At 38.9% G+C, this 14,224-nt stretch overlaps 1 protein-coding gene across 3 annotated transcripts; it reads right to left on the reverse strand.

The window, feature by feature from the left end:
• Positions 1-508: 508 nt before the first annotated feature.
• LOC115691000 (uncharacterized) lies at positions 509-13,849 on the reverse strand. Of its 3 annotated transcripts, none has more exons than XM_030617565.2 (18): positions 13,713-13,849; positions 13,451-13,602; positions 12,970-13,209; positions 12,408-12,554; positions 10,635-10,713; positions 7,997-8,180; positions 7,346-7,411; positions 5,801-6,040; positions 5,185-5,391; positions 4,789-5,092; positions 4,257-4,416; positions 4,011-4,119; positions 2,894-3,029; positions 2,731-2,786; positions 2,360-2,659; positions 2,145-2,267; positions 1,322-2,011; positions 509-1,003 (listed from the first exon to the last, which is right to left on the reverse strand). In XM_030617565.2, exons 2-18 carry the CDS (start codon positions 13,578-13,580, stop codon positions 839-841), a joined length of 3,336 nt encoding a protein of 1,111 aa, XP_030473425.1. In that variant the 5' UTR covers positions 13,581-13,602; positions 13,713-13,849; the 3' UTR covers positions 509-838. The 3 variants fall into 3 exon arrangements, with proteins under 3 accessions (XP_030473425.1, XP_056168953.1, XP_056168954.1); XM_056312978.1 differs by having other exon boundaries at positions 2,145-2,279; XM_056312979.1 differs by having other exon boundaries at positions 2,145-2,279; positions 13,692-13,781.
• Positions 13,850-14,224: the final 375 nt, after the last annotated feature.

Below are 14,224 nucleotides of genomic sequence, written 5' to 3' on the forward strand. Positions count from 1 at the left end.
GCACATAAAACCTCAACCTTGATTCCATCCATGCCGTGAAGACACGGGCTGTTGCGACATGCCAAGCTACTGTCTTGCCTCGATGTTACAGCCAATTCACATCCGCCAGCCACCGACCGGCAACATTTAAAGGAGACCAGGACCATGTCTTGTTTCACGGAGGACATGGGGACCAGAGATCATGAAAAGCAAATTTTGTTTTTTTAGCGTCCCATCACCTGCATAAAGAATCAAGACAAGAAGCTAGTATCTATCGAATCAACCAATGTGACTTACTGTATCGAAAAAAGGCGGTCCCCTTATTGCATTTTGTGGATTCTTGCTAGGCCACTAAATTTGTGATTCAGGAATCTACCAAAGATCATATGCAAAAATGACAGAATCAGTCATCAGCATCTCGCGACGTTAAGCCCATGATAATCACAGGGGCATAAATATATCTACTCTAATATAACTACTAATTTTGATAGATGAGATTCATAAGATGGTAAAAAGATTACACAACATAGGAAAAAAGCACAATTTCTACATTAGAGAGAGTTCCTCTTCATACTGATCAACAACATAAAGTCACTGATTTGTTGCGGGTCCATTTCCAAACTAATGCCGCCACACGTGGTTTTATTTATCTTCAGATTGGGTCTTCAGAGAACTTTTCATGTTTAGATACAAATTTGACTGCATTAAGCACCCGTCAGAAAGATATCAGAGATAAACTGAGATTGGAATTGGTCCAAACACAAGGTTCATTCTTGCAGATCTTTTACAAATTATTGTGCCAGTGATCGTTTGTGGACCACGTCGAGAGGCAGCGAAATTAACAATGATAAATTGTGTTCTAAAACTGAGACTTGTAAATTTCATATCCCTTAGTTGCAGAGGTCACTGGAGACAATCTGATAGCAAACGAGTATGGCATGGGAGGAACCAGATATTTCTCGTGGACACAAGGCGACCAGCTATCATCACCACCCAAACCCATATGCTTGTGGTCGAGATGCACCTGTAACAGCAAGTAGAATTCTAATAGTCAAGACCCCGAAAATGGGAAAATACTAAGAGGAAGCATTGGCAAAATACTGGAGCTATCGACACATTTATGCGAATACCGGAAATAAGGAACTTAACATGTTAACAAATCAGATAATTCCTCAATTTCTTGTTCTAGCATTTAGTTCAGATTTCATAGAAACTAACACTGGACTGGATGTATACAGTGAAATTTCGTATATTTCGCAGATGAATGAAAACAGTCGAATGAAATCAACACTTGTAGATACTATAAAGCAAATGAGAAAGCACTTCCGACTCGAGGCAATACCTCAATGCTGCTTCCTCTAACAAGATCTTCATTATGCATTGCACGGTCAAGTTCTGACATGGTGTAATAACTCGCACTCATTTGCATTGGAGGAGAACTGCCATAGATAGAAGCGTAAATCCCAACACCATCTCTGTTTTGGAAAGTCACCCATCTCACATCAGCACGACCTCCACATTCTCCTGGAACTATGTAGGGAACATGCATGTCGGCCACATTCTCCTCGTAGACCGCAACATGGGCAGCAGCTTTTCTGTCTGGATAACATTCAAAGGGACCTCGTCCATACCATTGAATCCTCTCCAAAGAACTTTCCAAATGGAATTCAACTCCAACCCGTGGCAGAGGTGGAAGATTCGAACTGGGTCTTACATGGCATTCCATAATGACATCCCCAGAACAGTAGATCGAGTATATCATGTCACATTCAAATACGACAATTGATTTCTCAGACTGAGAAAGGGAACCCTCCTCACCTTGCGCGATAACATGGTATACTGTCTTTATTTTCAAAAGACAATCAGAATCTTGCTCTATAGAGCAGCTCTCAATAACAACTGAGAGGCTGTTGAGGTGAGCAGCTTTCCACAAAGAGAGATAGCTAGCAGAGCCTCCCCCTTTGTCATTATCTGTAGGTGCTCGCCAAAAGCAAGGGAGTATGCCGCTATCCATTACAGGAACTCCTTGAACCTGCAATTTTGTTACCATATCTTCAAGAATCACATTGCCATTGATTTCAGAATGATTAAATGTGGGACTACACCTTAATTGTAAGATTGATATTATCTTCTGCTTTAAAAAAATAATTTACGATAGAAACAACCTTCCAGCTTTCAAAAGCTCCTTTCTGTACATTGAATTTTATCTCCCAATTATTCTGATGGCAGACTCTGATCATGTCCCCAGAAACTTCTTTAAAGAATGTACCACTTTCAACTTTTATAGCCTGCGAATTAAACTACCATTAAGAAATGTTGAACACATTATAAAGATGCGACAAACTCAATAGAAGTATCAATAAATGGGATAGCTTTTTACATGGTGAGCAAGGACTTTTTTTGCAGGCAGCTGGACTTGGGTGGAAGACACAATATGTCCGGCTTCAGCCCAGCGCATCGAATGCAAAAGCTTAGCAGAAATTGTCAAGAAAATCTCAGTTGCGTAGCAGGAAGCCCAAACTGAGTACCATGGACCCTTCTCTAACTCTATGTCAAAGCTGCTCTGGGGTCCAATCGCGGGAAGTGAAAGAGCCCCGGAACCAAGATTGCATCCATCCCCATGGATAAACCAATTCAATTCTAACCCTTCCGTTGTTTCATAGAAATGAGTATTCATTATCTGTAAAGGAGATTGAAATATTGTCAGCTTCGGTCAAAAAACTGTAGATAGTAGCTAAGGCATGACAGTACCTTTAGCGTGATCCCATTTAATAGAACCTTGATTGGTTGATAGACATACTTCACTTCTGCAGACATCAAACAGAGCCATAGTGAGCATGCAGATTGATAGCTAATCAAGGCACTTAACTCAAAATCTTATATATGTCAGTCAAAAGTATAAAGTGAAATGTACCGTGCAGTGCAGGATGTGGAGTACGATCTGGCCATGTAAGTCCGTTCAAACAGAAGTTTAAATCATTAGGAATATCCCCAAAGTCCCCTCCATACGCCCAATGTTTGCAGCCGTCAGCCTTCTCTTTTAGTAAACCCTAAATTGAAAGAACGTAACCTCAAGTTTCTGAACAAATCCTCCTTATGCAATCGCCACAACAAGAAAGTCAAACAAGCTCATAGAATGTATCAGGCGTAGCTTAAGTTGATATTAGTGCCAGGTATTGACTGCAGACATTATAATATGAAAGCAGAACAACACTAGCTTATCAAGCATCATAACAAGGAAATGCCAGTCTTTCTTGGAGAGAACTTGAAATGCTTGCATCCATTGCATCTATTCAACCCACAATCCCCTTTGTTCTCCAAATGAACGATTATCTAAACATACCTGTTCGAATTACTTCTTTTTCTGATATCAATAAAAAGATTGTTGACAATTAATGCCTTAATAATGTGTCCCTATGAACTTGACAAATCAAAATATAGAATTTGCAAGCCTGATAAACCACACAAACTCAATTGATTGAATTTCATTTTAATATATGGTTTTAAGGTGCTTCATGTCCATTCCAATAATCTTCATCACCCGATCAGCTTCCTGCATAGCCTATTCAAAGGACCCATGAAATCTTTAACATTTATGTCGAACTACTTCAGTGAAAATAGAACATACATGACTCATTTGCCAGCTGCTTTTAGTCAGCATTATTACACCATTAAAGCAACTACTTCCGGATTAAACAGTACAAAATTATGAAAGGTATTGATGCATATAGCCAGACCTGGTTAAAGATTCAGATCTGTGAGACACCTCCGAGGATAGGCTCTATCATTAGTTCCTAACAATACATCCAATAAAGCACTTTACAGGACATTTTCTCATTCCACATATATTTCCAGAGTAATATTGGGGAGAAGTAACTCGACTTATAAGTATGTAACAAGAGAATTGCCTTTTAGGTATTTGGCACAATTAGTGGTAATACATGGATTCCCATCCACAACTTTGAGCATAGGAGTTGGCGTGAAGTGAAGGCTTGCATGAGCAAATTTTTCCAGGTCAAGGAGTAATTTACCTGATCAACCCAATCCCAGATAAAACCACCTTGAAGACCAAATGTACTATCAATTGCTTCCCAGTATTCATTAATGTTTCCATTGCTGTTTCCCATTGAATGTGAGTACCTTTCAATGGTGACACAGGAATATCGAAAATGGCATGGATATCAGATCAGAGATATTGTAGTATTAATAACTAAGGGAGAGCAATAAGAAATAATACAAAGGGGGAAAGAAAAAGAAAAAACGTCAGAGTTACGTACTCGCACAAGATCAAAGGACGAGTTTCATTCGGATCTTTAGCAATCTTCACTATGTCCCACACACGCATGTACATAGGGCACACAATATCTGTCGAGGAAGTTCTGGCTCCACCACCTTCATAGTGTAATACACGAGAAGGATCCTTCCCTCGGATCCACCCTGATGTAAACTACTAGATTAGTAACTTATAGCAAAGGAAGAAGGTTTTTCCAATGAATGCATCTTCTCCTGTGCCTTATATTGCCCATAATCCCTGCATGACAAATGCATCCTAATTCCTAACACTATAAATTTAAGGAGAGATTAATATCTCTTCCTGGATACTACAAGTTTAAGTACATTGTAGCCCACAACCCATTTACCCAGAGGTTGGCTCCTCCATGTTTGCTAGGCAAACCACTAAACTGAAACATGTTCATTAACACTTTTTGTACATAAGCACATTCATTAATTTATTCTTGTTTTGACATCTTTCAGCAGCAATAATTCGTAAAAACTGCTTTGATCTAAAAATTTGGTAAGCCTAAATACCAGCTGAAGCAGAATGATTAGGCCCATATCCAGATTCATTTCCTAAGGACCATGATATTATGCAAGCATGATTTTTGTCCCTCTCCACCATGCCAATCACACGATCCAGCATAGCACCAGCCCAACTAGGTTCAAGAGTAGGATGCTTTCGATCTTTAGAGTCAACAAAACCGTGTGTCTCAATGTTAGCTTCATCTATCATGTACATGCCAAACAGATCACACAGCTGATACCAATGAGGATGTTGAGGATAATGGCTGTTTCTCACAGCATTCATATTATTTTGCTTCATAAGAACTAAATCCTGCAAAGAAGGAGAGATTGCAAAAACTTCAATCAACACCATTGTTCAAAGCTGACATAGGGAAGATAAATTTCCTAATATTCTATTATTACCTTAACCATGCAAGACTCAATGTTTGTCTTTCCTAGACGTGGATGATGCTCATGCCTGTTCACTCCTCTTATTACAACTGGATGCCCATTAACAAGCAACTGTTTATGGGCTGTCGAAATTCGCCGAATGCCTACTTGGCATGATTCACAGTCAATAACATGGCCACAGGAATCTTTAAGGATGACAACAAGAGTGTAGAGATTTGGCTGAAATGACACAAGCCAGCAAACAATAAGAAATGCAAACAAATAACTTCTTGAAATGCATTGTCTGAGGGCTAATATGCATGGGATCTATAATAAAAGAGACAGGGAAGTACATATTTGTATGGCACATCTATATGCATAGGATTTACAGTAAAAGAAAGAACGTCAAAATTACTAGGAGAAATTCCGTACTAAAAGAATCCCAAAAAGCCAATTGATTACTAATATCCATTATCATTATGATAGAAATGATACATATAAGAGAAAGAACCTTGTCATCATGATCTGCAACATAGAAAGATCCAAAAGGGAAATTATGAAGAAAAATTCATAACATATGTAGTAACCACTTGATTCAAAAACATAACCAAGAATCTTCAATTCAGAACTTTATGAACAGCTTCCTTACATGTTCAGCTGACCAGATCCTCGGCCTTTCCAGTTTTCCATCGAGTATAAAATCATGAAACCCAAGTCCTTGGGACGACGAGCAGTTGAACTTTAGATCAGAAGCATTAGATGAGAGAAGATCCACATCACCATCTTTGTTGTACCAGATAGAGTTATCAAAGAGTTTAGCTTCGATTATTAGGTCAGAAAGAATGCTGTCTGCAGGCTTTTGTCGAGAATCATCTATCTTAACTTCAACCTGTGTGAAGAGCATGGAAGTTTTCCAAATAAAGAGGTGAACAGTATGATAACAACAGAAAAATAAGTTAAAATTTGTGGAGAAGTTAGAAAGTATGCTATGATGATCGTATGGCCCTCAGTTACCTGTTTCAGGAAGAAGTATATGGTGACATGTCCGATTCACACTAGAACATTCAAAGAGAGACGCGACAACTTTTGGCCTTCTTCCTTATGCTGTGATATTTTTCACGGCAAATGTGTAATTATCTTGTGTTCACTTGTAATTGGGTATTGGCAACCAGTGAAGTATAGGTATATCTCAGTTGGGTACTAAAAGTGATCCATACCAAACTGACAGTCATGGGATAAATTTAAAGGACTGCATCACTAAAGAAAATAAATCTGATTACTTCAGTGATTTGTATATATTTTGGTCAGATACTAGAATGGATATTTTATTTACCTTGTAAAAATTTTGTAAGTTTATTTTATGTAAATTTTAAGCATAGGTTTTCATCTGCCCCCCACCTCAACCTATTTCCTGCATTCGCCAGCAGAAGACTGCTTAATGTAGTAGAAGCTAATAATATAAGGAGACAGTAGTTTTCTAAAAAAATATAAAAATAAATGGAAAGAAAAAAAGATGCTAGAAGCACGAAACAAGATATCCCACACGATGCAATACTATGCAATGTTGACAAAACAATCGAGACTTCTTCGGAGTAGATGACGGATCCAATTTACCACATCACACCCTTTTCAGAATGTGTCGTCCATATTTGGACTTTTGGCACTATTATGAAAGCAAAGATCCCAAATGCAAAGGAAAAGACCATTACTCAGGAAGAATGAGAAATGCGTTAGTTTCTTCTGTTCCCATTTTTCTGCAAAATTTTCTTTAATCATAACAGATCTGGCTTTGCGGAAAAAGGTTTAACTTGTCTTTTGATAGTTTGTATGTTATCAGCAACTTGTCATCTGGAAAAGAAAGAGTTGGCCACAAATAAGCATGCTGTGGATATTCATCCATTTTTACATTGTAGAAAATCTTTAGTCAACTAAGATGAAAGATTCAAGAAGAAAAAGATATACGAGATAACTGCGAAAAAAAAAAACCGTGCTGGTAAAGGCATCTAGATGGCAAGAAACCGAGCTGCACATGAAGATAAAAAAAACATAGAACAAGAGAATCGTAGAGAAAGTGATAAATAAAGCAAAAGAGGCTACTCAGACAATGTAAAACACTGCACTTCAGTTGGTAAAGACTGCTCTCAATTAAAGCAAATCTAATTTTTGTATGATGCAAGTCTGCTTGTATACTTACCTGAAGATCAGCGCATGTGAAATTGACATCCAGGTTAGACTTGAAAAAATAGTCCGCAATAAATACCTGAATAAATTATGTTATAGCTAGTCAATTCCAATCCATGCGATAAGCAGGTGGCGAAAAGGTCAGAAGACATCTTTTACAGAGTTTCATCAGAATGTATGTCGTATCAATCCATGAGATAAGAAGAAACTCAAACTATGCAGCTAGATTAGGTTCCAAATCAACATGTAGTATCTTGGGAGGTTTAGGCAGATTTATTTGATGTTTTCAGGGTTAATTATGTTACTAAAGAAACAAATATGGCTATATATTTCATGCACATGTTACAGATATATATTTCATATATATAGAACCTTCCGCATATGGTGCACAACAGTTTTACAAAGACATTCCTATCCTTAATCTACTCAAAGAGAAGAATATACCACCAGCTTACAAGAGAAAATTTCAAATGCTCAATAAGAGAAGAAAAGAAGCTTAGCTTACAAACTTTTTTAAAAATTAACTCATATATACATGCACAAGCCACTATCCCACATTACAAATTCAATTATGTTCCCCGAAGCACCACTAGCATTAACAGTTCAGCAACCAGTAATTATGGAGAAGAAATCTCATGAAAATGAGAATGTCGAGAAAACAAACCTGTGGCTTTGCTAGAAGAAGCACATCACGATGAATACCAGATAACCACCAATGATCTTGATCCTCAAGATAAGATCCATCACTCCATCTAAATACTTGAACAGCTAAAACATTCTTCTCTTCAGAAGTAGAAGGCTTACAGTAGTCAGTGATTTCAAATTCAGCTGGCAGCCTACTATCCTGACTGCAAAACCGGGCATTGTGTATGTGTCAATTGTAAACTGATTAAAACAACTGAACACTGTTTCCTTCAGTATTTTTCCTGTTCAAGAACCCAGCAGGGAAAGTTTTCCACAATAACAGTCAATTGAACTTGCTTTCTCAACAAGTTCACGGCATCAGGATTCTTCCTACAACTAATATCTATCTATCGTCCCTCTTTAGCAAGTATTGCATAACAGGAATCTGCCTTTCACATACTTCATTTAATTTGAGAACAAAAAGTACAAACCAGAAACAGTAAGGGTGCGCATGAATACCATTCTGTGTCCGGGAGCTATTTCTGAACAGAAATGATTTTTTTTTATTCTGTGCCCGGAAACAATTTCTGAGTATTTGAAGGCGTTTGATAAACTGTCCAAAATTTCTATTCCTAGAGTAGAAAAGAACAGAAATGCGTTTGGTAACTACACAAAATTTCTGTTCCCAAATAATATTTTCATAATATTTTAAATTGTTTTTTTTTTTTCTTTTTACCCATTTTCTTCTTTGGCCATGGCCGGTCGCCGGCCGCCGGCGGAGGCGAGGGCGAGGGCGGACCTCGCCGGCGAGGGCGAGGGCTGGACCCTCGCCGCCCGGGCGAGGCGGCTCGCCCGAGACGGCGAGGCCCGGGCGTCGCCAGATCCGGCGAGGCCGAGCCTCGCCGTCGCGACCTACGGAGAAGCCGACCTCGCCGTGGGTCGCGACGGCGAGGCTCGGCCTCGCCAGATCCGGGCGAGCCCACGGCGAGGCTCGGCCTCGCCCAGATCCGGCGAGGCCGAGCCTCGCCGTCTCCGGGCGAGGGTCCAGCCCTCGCCCTCGCCGGCCCTAGGCTGTGGCCGGTCGCCGGCGGCCGGCTCAGCCAGGGAAGAACAACACCACAAAATAAGAAAAGAAAAAAAAGAAAAAGAAGAAAAAAAAACTGATTCTCAAAATTGTGCCGAGAAACAAGAAGCAACTTTTTTTTACTTCTTGTTTCTCTTCCAAAACTGTTTCTCGGCACAAATTTTTGCAAAAATGTGCCCAGGAACAAAAAGTTTACCAAACGCATTTCTGTTCCCAAACTATTTCTGGGAACAAAAGAACAGAAATTTTTACTATTTGGCACGTTACCAAACGGGCCCTAAGAGTATAAATATTAGTCCCACATTTCTTTCAAACAAAAAGCAACAACATTGACTCAGACAATCATAAAACCAAAACATCCTCCGGCCAAGCCAAAATCCAGGATGAGGTATCATCAATGACATCAAACAATAAGGTAAGTGCATTTTCCAGACTATCTAATATTTATTGATAATATGGTTAAATGTCAATGGACCAGGAAATGTCAAACTGATGTACCACCAATATGCAAGCAAAGCAAGAACCAAAGAATTAAGTGAATAAGGAGGCATTGCATGATACTAACTTCCATTGTTCTAGAGCATGACATAGAAGTTTGTAAGTATCAAAACCATTATCTACCAACTTTTTTTTTTTGGTCGAACATTATCTACCAACTTAAGTCCTGGTAAGATTAACAGGAAACTGGATTTTCTGATTTAATTATCTAAGAATGAAACAGACCCTAATATGCAAATGGCAACATTTTGAAGAGAGTTTTCAAAACAAAACAAGGAAGTAGTTTTCAAAAGTAAAGTTAAATCAACTTTTTGGTGCTTTCACTGTTTTCTTTCCAAATGAAAACTCTGGAATAACAAAAGAAAAGCCTCTCTTCCAATAATGATGGAAAGCAAACATTTTTCCACTATTTTCATTCTTAAAGAGAATTCTCATTTTCACTTACTAAACATGTTGTCAATTTTAAAAACAAAACAAGGAAGTAGTTTTCAAAAGTAAAGTTAAAACAACTTTTTGGTGCTTTCACTGTTTTCTTTCCAAATGAAAACTCTGGAATAACAAAAGAAAAGCCTCTCTTCCAATAATGATGGAACGCAAACATTTTTCCACTATTTTCATTCTTAAAGAGAATTCTCATTCACTTACTAAACATGTTGTCAAACGGAAATAAAAGAAGATGAAAACACTTACTTTTTCTGTTTTCTTTTTCTATGAAGAGGAAAAACAAAAAATCTTTTCCGAGACAAAATGGGCCTCAAGCGTCAGCATGGATTAAAAACACTCAACATTGTATCAAAGGGACAGGTCCAATGTTTTAAGTCTCTACACCCTCCTGTGCCTCACATTGAATGTTAATTCACACTTTAGGCTCAGGCAGGAGCAAACCCACCTCAGGCAGGAAGTGTTTAAGTTGTATTTATGTCTGCTGAAATGGCGATAAATTGAAATTATGCCTTTATTAGATAAATTGACAATAATTCCCAAAATTCAATGCAAAGAAGAATCTCACAAAATGCCGCAATTTTTTTCTGATAGAATATACTAGTGGTCAAAAGATCAAATAACTACAGTTAATGAAGAGTGGAGAAATAATTACCTATATCCCATGAAGACTCCATTAATCCATGCACAGAAGGCAGAATCCACTGCTTCAAAGTGCAGCAAAATCCTACGCCCTATTCAATGTTAAGATGTAGCAAAGCTAAAGCCACGATAAAGAGTTAAGAATAATGTTGGAGATACTAAGACTCATATACTAAATGTGATTACTATATGGCAGATTTCTGTTGGGTATTTAAATGGCTTACTAACTTAAATAATCACTTACTGTATGCCACATCATTTAATCAAATACTACAAAGAAGAATAACTTTTTAAGTGTCTCTAGCATTATATGAATCTAGGTGTCTCTAGCATTACTCAAAAGTTAAGTACCAAATACTACAAAGAAGAAGAGTACAATGCAAGGCATAACAAAAAAGATGCAACATAAAAATGATATCAATAGCAACATGCCAGCACAAAAGGCTCTTATGCGTGCGTGAGAGAGAGAGAGAGAGAGAGAGAGAGAGAGAGAGAGAGAGAGAGTAACTGTCACTACTTTTGCATGACATAGTTAAGAAGCAAGTCCACAGATATGTAACTTAATGCATTTGCATGCTCAATCAAACGTAGTGAAGATGATATAGTAAGTTTTATACAACGACAAACAGTGTAGTTGAGCAAAAATCTCAAGACTTTCCATTTCAATCCAAGGATAGAAAAATTTAGGGCATGTTTTGTTAGGGAATGCTTTTAAGAAATTGCTTTGCTATCGAGAAGCTATCACAGCCCTAGTAGAGCATCTGGCACTTGGTAGGCCTTCAAACAAAGAAGCTCAAAAAGGCAACACAGGAAGAACCTCATTCTCAAGAAGCAAGCTAGGGTGCTTTTGCAACTTCTGTGGCTCCAGATTTCATATTTAGAGTTTTCCTTTAACATTATTAATGTTATAACCATTTAAGAAAACAAAATTTCCTTCCATAGGAATTAATTTACCCATAACTCATCTGTACAAATGTTTAAATTATTAATCACCAGGTGTTGAGCCTTCACTTCCAACAATATTTTGTTTATAGTCACATCTAAGCACTTTCATTTATTAAAGCTCCAACTAAATAAAAGAATTTGTCTTTATATGAAATAAAGTGAAAAGATTGGTAGGGGAAAAAAACATAAAAAGATTGTACTGGAAATGAACTATTCAAAAGGGCTCATTAGAAGCAGATTTTTTTATAGTAAATAGTGACTGGCTGATCAACTTTCAAGTTGAAGGATTGACCACAATCGGAATCCACTAAAGTCAAGTGATTACCAAAAGCCAACAATTTGTTGGAATAGTTGTCCACCAACTGGTAACTACTAAGCATTTCCTCCAACAACCACTAAATGGAGACATAGCATAGGAAACTCCAGCACATAGGACAATATCATTCTATGCTCTATCCTTTATTTACAAGTTGTGACCTAAAATCAGGAGAGAGGAAATTCCTTCAATCACTTGAGCGTATGAAATTTAGACCATAACTTTTAGATGTCATTCAGCATTCTCATGATCCACATGAATACAGGAGCTAGCTATCATCGTACAGACATACTCGGTAGTTCTACATGTGGATTCTATCACCAAGCAGTAATCTTTAACAATTATGAGTCATACACAAATAAAGCATCAGAAGATATCAAGCAATGCCCTGAGAATACAGGTGTGAAACAACAAACGGAAGTACAGTTCAAATATATGAGCAGTAACATTCTGTTATTTCATTTCAGCAGACCAACTTCAGAGTAGCTAAACATATAACATGTAGAGCATTCAAACAACTGATACCTTTCCATTCATTAGGGATGCTGAAATATGTCCTGTAGCAACCAGTTGGATTTTCCAAAGGAATGTTTGGAGGATCAACTGGAAATGGGTACTGAATATTTGTGTAAATAGGCCTGTCATATCCATGCATCTGCCAGTTGGAAGGAACTGCTCCAATTTGAACAAAAATGAGTGAGAAACATTTCATGAACCCACATGCTTTGCAGCTTTCATTTCGAACACTGAAAATTTCACTCAAACCTCAAACTCTAACAGGTCCCACTATAGAAGGGAATATCAATATAGGAATGTCCTTCACTAACAGCCGCACCTTCACTAAACTTTTTGCAGCAGTACAACATATATTCATGACATAGAAGATCATCAAGTTCAAGAAATGGCGCAGCCCAAAAACGGTCAATCTGATATTCTTAACCTGGACACACGCAGAAACTAATGGTTCTTTTCGACATTTGATCTTCGGTCACGTAATCTTTTATCCACTTAAAACATGACATTAACTAGGGGATGCAGCGCTCGAATCTTAAAGGCTGCCTTTATGAAGAATGAAGACTTGCAGTACCCGGTAAACTTTCCCATGTAGAATCCTCGAATGCAGCATCAAAAAAGTTGCTGGGGACTTCTTTAGGACGTGGAGCCATAAAGAATTTCCAATGGCCAGACAAGGACTTTGCGAAAGGCAAGCCTTTGACCCAAAAAGAAGCACTATCCAGAGCGCCGTCGACGGCGTCGTCATCCCACACCGCCGAGCTCGCCAGCGCCAAGTCCACCTTGTTCCGCTCGAACCAGTACCTAAGAGCTCCTGACAACAACGAGAACAACTTACGAAATCAGGAGAACGAAAGAAGGGACATAACACCTAGACCGCGGGATTCGGCACGATGAGCATAAGAAAACTTCAGTGAAAACAACGACCGATCGCTCGTGAACAAGAGGCAGTCCCAATTCGACCTCTTTTCCCCCCTCCTCCTCCTTCAACCGATCAAAAGAAGCAGTTTTTCGCAGTTGGATCGGGCGCGACCAGCGCGCGAACGGACACTGACCTTCGACGGAATCGTGGCACTGCAGGGTGACGTGAGGATCTCGCTTCCACAGCTTGAAGAAGCTCTGATCCTCCCACGCCCCGCTCCCGTTGTCCGGCGGCAGCCCGAGCTGGGCCAGCAAAGACGCCATCTCTTCTTCCTTCTGTCGTTACCTGCGACGAGCTCCTCACCTCAATCCCAACTAAACTTACGAAAGGAAGAAGAAGAAGAAGAAGAGAAACGCACGCTGATTGAACCGTACTATGTATGAAAGGTGCCGCACCAGAGACGAAGGTGGAGCTGATCGTCCCGAAGTGGGATAAGTTCAGGAGCAGTGAGCGGAAAGAGACGGTTTTGTCCTGTAAGAGAAACTGCCTTTTATAATGTCAAAAAAGTGACTTCATAGGAAATATCCATACAAAAATGTCGTCTTATGATTTTTATCATGAAGAAAATGCAGGGCTTTCTCGTTTTGGGATCATTCAGCCAAATCCCTATTAAATTGGCAAAAAATTAAAGGGTAACATGCTATGTCTTGAAAGGGGCAAGTGAATCCAGCAAGGCGGGGCAATATTATCGATTTTTTTCCCAGACAAGATCGATCCGAATACGACTTATCCACTCTGTCATTACTCATCGCTTTTGGACAGTTTCTCTTTCGTGGAATTTTTAGGATTGATCTGCGAAAAGAGCATCATTTTGAACCCGATTAAAGCGCCTAAGCAAGAAGAGAGAGGGCCCCTAGAGAGGGAGCTCCGCGGAATCATTTCGCGAATTGTTTTTATAGGAGGTGTG

The sequence above is a fragment of the Syzygium oleosum genome, unplaced genomic scaffold (assembly GCF_021117445.2).
Source record: "Syzygium oleosum isolate NSW1041296 unplaced genomic scaffold, Sole_v2.1 Sole_v2.07, whole genome shotgun sequence".
NCBI classification, from domain to species: domain Eukaryota; kingdom Viridiplantae; phylum Streptophyta; class Magnoliopsida; order Myrtales; family Myrtaceae; genus Syzygium; species Syzygium oleosum.